This window comes from Oncorhynchus clarkii, chromosome 1 (assembly GCF_045791955.1).
Source record: "Oncorhynchus clarkii lewisi isolate Uvic-CL-2024 chromosome 1, UVic_Ocla_1.0, whole genome shotgun sequence".
In the NCBI taxonomy this organism is placed as follows: domain Eukaryota; kingdom Metazoa; phylum Chordata; class Actinopteri; order Salmoniformes; family Salmonidae; genus Oncorhynchus; species Oncorhynchus clarkii.
The window spans coordinates 23347581-23352875 of NC_092147.1; the positions used below are offsets into that span (position 1 = coordinate 23347581).

General features: G+C 43.2%; 1 protein-coding gene across 1 annotated transcript in view; it reads left to right on the forward strand.

Moving 5' to 3' along the window:
- Positions 1-4425, forward strand: part of LOC139415753 (sphingomyelin phosphodiesterase 3-like) — a 40797-nt gene extending 36372 nt beyond the window's left edge. The window contains exons 4-8 of the mRNA XM_071163834.1: positions 911-1069; positions 1232-1321; positions 2570-2633; positions 2875-3034; positions 3492-4425. Coding sequence (XP_071019935.1) covers positions 911-1069; positions 1232-1321; positions 2570-2633; positions 2875-3034; positions 3492-3593 — 575 coding nt within the window. The 3' untranslated portion in view covers positions 3594-4425. The remainder of the gene's footprint in view (positions 1-910; positions 1070-1231; positions 1322-2569; positions 2634-2874; positions 3035-3491) is intronic.
- Positions 4426-5295: the final 870 nt, after the last annotated feature.

A 5295-nucleotide genomic window follows, 5' to 3' on the forward strand; every position in this document is an offset into this window, starting at 1 on the left:
GAACACAACAGTCGTAGGCAGATGGTTTAAGGTGGTTAGTGTGTAGTAGACTACTCAGCTTTCTACCTCGGTGTATATGATAAATGGATGCATCAAACCCGCACACATCCTCTGTTCCCATGGAGACAAGCTCAAGCTGTTTTAAGTGTCAAGCCTATTTAAAGCCTCTGGTCTCTGGGTCTAATTTTTTACCAAGACAGATCTCTCTGCTATTTCTGGAGCCTCCCATGTCTCTGAGAGTCTGCTCACTCAGCTAATTATAGAACTACGGCTATTTCTAAAGACAACTTAAACATATGGGAGAGAGTACAAGAAAAGCCTCATTATGTTCTGGGTGATGCTGCACACTACAGTATACATCTTTGCAACGGGGCACATTTTTATTGCTGTTTGTTTTTCATGGCCCATTTTTCCCTTCTTACTGCTTGTTCTGTGTGTGTGTGTGTGTGTGTGTGTGTGTGTGTGTGTGTGTGTGTGTGTGTGTGTGTGTGTGTGTGTGTGTGTGTGTGTGTGTGTGTGTGTGTGTGTGTGTGTGTGTGTGTGTGTGTGTGTGTGTGTGTGTGTGTGTGTGTGTGTGTGTGTGTGTACTTGTGCCTTTTATTTCTGTTTATTTTGGCCTTTGCTGCTTGTGCAGGCAGAGGCAACTATTATATTACTGTCTACATTTAGAACACATGTTTGCATTGTCTTGTTGATTCATAAATGATCAGCATTGAATATACGTCATCCAGGGTTCCTGACAATCCCTGCTCTTCCCCCATACAAATATGTTTAGTAGCATGGTCATCCTCGCTGGCTAAGCTAAGCTAAGCCACTCAATTGTTTTATTTCCATCCCCCACACCCTCCTCTCTCTCACCCTGTCTCTCTCTCTCTGTCTCTCTCTCCCTGTCTCTCTCTCCATCTCTCAGGAGATGCAGCTGTGCGTTGTGAGCAGTTGGATCTGCTCTTGGTGTGGGGGGCGGAGTTCCGCAAGATGACGTCCCGCCCCTCGGAGGAGAAGGGTCTGGAGGACCAGGTGGCCTTTGATGTTGTCCTCGGCGACCTCAATTTCGATAACTGCTCCTCAGGTAGCTAGCTGTCTGACTGCGTGAAAATCTTCTGTTCTCTGACATCCTGCAGAAATTGTACTTGTGGGTGTTGTACATATAATTTTATGTATCTAGACCAATGTCTGGTGGATCTGTACAGACAAGCACCTCTTTGTTTCTCATTGCACCCCTCTATTTCAGAGGATAAACTGGAGCAGCAGCATGCTGTCTTCACCCAGTACAAAGACCCATGTCGCCTGGGGCCAGGGGAGGACAAGCCTTGGGCTCTGGGTGAGTGGATATAAGTTTGGGCTGGTACTGGAGGAAGTGGGTGTGCTCGTGTCAGGGAACTAGGCTTTGCCTCTTTAGAAAAAGCTTGATTTCCTATAGCAGCCAATCTGGGCACACACTGTGCAGACCAAAAATAAGTACAATAGATGCTGGCATAAACCTGGAGAATTATGGTCTGGAACCGAATCTAAAGGAGAGGGAACATTATCTAGGACACAGTGATGTTTGGTAAGTGCTATATGCTGTGAGAGATGGTAGGATGGATGTTGGCGTATATTCAACCAAGCCAAGTTTATTGTGCACTAGAGCCAATGCGTAGATATATAGGAGTTTACAGTCCTTCAGAAAGTATTCCAACCCCGTGATTTACTCCACGTTTTGCGGTGTTACAGCCTGAATTCAAAATGTTTTTTCTTACCCATCTACACACACAATACCAGCTAATGACAAAGTGAAAACATGCTTTTGGAAATTTACCACATGTATTGAAAATGAAATACAGAAATGCTTTGGCTGGTCCAGTAAAGGACTTTCACATTCTTGTTCTGAAGCCATTCCAGCATTGCTTTGTCTGTATGCTTGGGGTCATTGTCCTGTTGGAACATAAATCTTCACCCCCAGTCTAAGGTTGTTTGCACCCTGAAGCAGGTTTTCATCAAGCATTTGTCTGTTTGGCTCCATTCATTGTTCCCTTTATTCTTATCTGTATCCCAGTCCCTGCTGATGAAAAGCATCCTAATAACATGATGCTGTGCCTGGTTTCCTCCAGACATACCGTTTTGCATTCAGGCTAAAGAGTTAAATTTTTGTCTCATCAGACCACAGACTCCTTCACGTGCCTTTTTGCAAACTCCAGGCGTGTTTTCATGTGCCTTTCTCTCAGGAGTAGCTTCCGTCTGGCCGCTCTCCCATAAAGCCCAGATTGGTGATGTAGAGTGATGTAGAGACAGGCAGGTTCTCCAATCTCAGTCTTTCTTTCCAAGGTCTTGCTTTCCAAGTTGCTCAGTTTGGTTGGACATCCAGCTCTAGGCAGAGTTTGGGGAGTTCCATATTTGTTTTATTTAGCCATGATGGAGACCACTGTGATCTTGGAAACTTTCAACACTCTCAAAATTGTTTTATACCCTTTTATACCCAGATAAACACTACCATTCAAAAGTTTGGGGTCACTTAGAAATGCCCTTGTTTTTGAAAGAAAAGCACATCAGAAAAACAGTGTAGTGTGTGTGTGTATGTGTGTGTTAACAGGTACACTACTGGACACCAGTGGGCTTTATGACGAGGAGGTCAGCTCACCAGAGAGTTTACAAAAGTAAGTAAAACAACGAATATCAACACACACACACACACACACACACACACACACACACACACACACACACACACACACACACACACACACACACACACACACACACACACACACACACACACACACACACACACACACACACACCCACACACACACAGGTAGACAATACATATACACATATTAATATCTGTTGAAATTGTATGGTATTTTTAAGTTGTTTATTGGTTGTTTTTGTTGACAGAGTGATGGAGAATGAGGAGGGGAGGAAGGAATACCTGGTGTTCCCCACCAATAAAAACCACTGTCCTAATCAGAAGGGCAGAAAAATCCCCCTGAAAGGCAATGGGAGGAGGATCGACTACATCCTTTACAGAGAGGAGGTGCAGCAGGACTGGAAAGTGGTACGTAAACCCCTGGCTAAAGACCCTGTAGATACCAAGGAGGTTGTGACGTAGAAACATGCAAAGAGAGGAGACTGAGCATCAAGACCAGATCAAACAAACTGGGAAAGGAGAGTTAGGGTTAGGTCAATGTTTTCATCATTAGAAAACCAAATTACTTTATTTGCATAGATTGCAAATCTGTGCAGGACAACATCTCGTACTACTGCTGTAGTTTTTCTCATTATCAATCGTTGCACTGAACTGCCCCCTTGTGATTAAACTTGGCTATGGCAGGAATTCTGGTCGACATACACTTTCAGATACACACAGTGGTGCAGAATATTATGATTTAAAATGCACTGTGTTGTAATCTAGTATTATGCTGACTTTATATAATTAATCTGTAATCCCATAATGTTGTATCATGAAATTATTGTGGTGATGTCATGAACCTTCTCTCTGTCGCCACCTGCAGGACATTGAAGAGTTCAGCTTCATCACCCAGCTAGCCGGCCTCACTGACCACCTGTCTGTGGCCATGCGTCTGGCTGTGTCCACGGGAGAGGAGGAACCTTAGAATGGGGAGGGAGAGAGAGAGAATGAAAGGGACTCAGGCCTGAGAACTACAGAGCTTGACAAAGAAAATAAAGATGGATGCAAAGAGGAAGAAAGAGAAGAGCAGATACAGAGGAATCATGTGATCCAGATGGAACCTGATGGAGAGAGAAAGGAGTGGTTGCTGTGTGTGTCAGAGGTCTGGACTGGGCCTAATGTGGATCTGAGAGACTGAGCCAAAGACTTAAACACACAGACAGTTTCAGTTTGACTCACGCACCTACAGGCCACCGTACTGTATCACCTCTGGTCCTCGTGGACTATCAGCTCCCTGATGATGGAGTCCCAATGATTGATTTACTATAAATAATTTCCTGTATTTAGGGACTTTTTTGTTTTTAGGCCTCATTTATGTCTGACCTTTTTATGTTTTTACTTTTTGGGCTCGGAAGTGTCAAATCTTTGTTCTTCATTTCTATGATAAAAAATGGCAACATTTGTATGACTCATGGAATCTAGAGTGTAGCCTGGCTTTCTATGGCCCTCTGTGTTTCTCTGTTGGTGTTTGTTCTTGTCAATTGAAGGAACCTCAGCAAAAATGTATTTTTTTCTAACTCTTTCTAAAGGTTTCTATGGTCACTGCACCATCTTTGTAGGGAGTTTAAACACCTGCATTTAATACTTTACATTTATAATGGAGGAGTTGTATGAAAACCAACATCTTTGACTGAAAATTGATGTTTTTGGGGCCACCACTTACAGGCATCTCATGTTTCAGTGGAGGTTGGTTGGTAGGTTGTTTGGCAGAGCTGAGAAGTGAGGAACACCTGATATGATTAGATAAGAGGAACATAGTTAGGAAGGCCTGGGTGGGGAAGTGGGGGGGTATCTGCATGGAGAGGGGAATGAGGATTTCAGACTTCAATCCCTCGATAAGAGATTGTTTAGGTTGGAAGCCTGGTCTCCAGGGCGATAAGCATGTTCCCTTGACGATACAACCTCAAATACTGCCAATGCAATGTTTCTGCATGAAATGCCACCCTGCCAATACCCACAAACACACACATTACAGACACAGACACAGACGGCACTCCTGCCTGCCTTGTTTGTGATCACACCTTTTTACTCTCTCACCTGTTCTAGCAGTATAGTATTGACTCTGTTGCTATTGCTGGCTGTATCACAGGACGATAAGGGATGTGCCTATGTGTGCAGGGCTGGCTTTGGGATATGTGATGACCCCATGTCCACCTTTAGCATGGTGCAGTTTTTATAAAGCTTATTCCTGGTTGTGGCCACAACAGAGGAGAATGTTTACACACCTGATTATTCGTTTCTGGTCAGTGAGTAAGCCTGGTCAGTCAGAATATCTCTGTACTTTACTAGCTATGTAAGTATAGTACCAATCAAAAGTTTGGACACACCTACCCATTCAATGGTTTTTCTTTATTTTTACTATTTTCTACATTGTAGAATAATAGTGAAGACTTCAAAACTATAAAATAACACATGAAATCATGTAGTAACCAAAAAAGTGTTAAACAAATCAGAATATATTTTCTATTTGAGATTCTTCAAAGTAGCCATCTTTTCCCTTGATGTCAGCTTTACACACGCTTGGCATTCTCTCAACCAGCTTCATGAGGCAGTCACCTGGGATGCATTTCAACTTACATATGTGCCTTGTAAAAGTTAATTTGTGGAATTTCTTTCCTACTTAATGC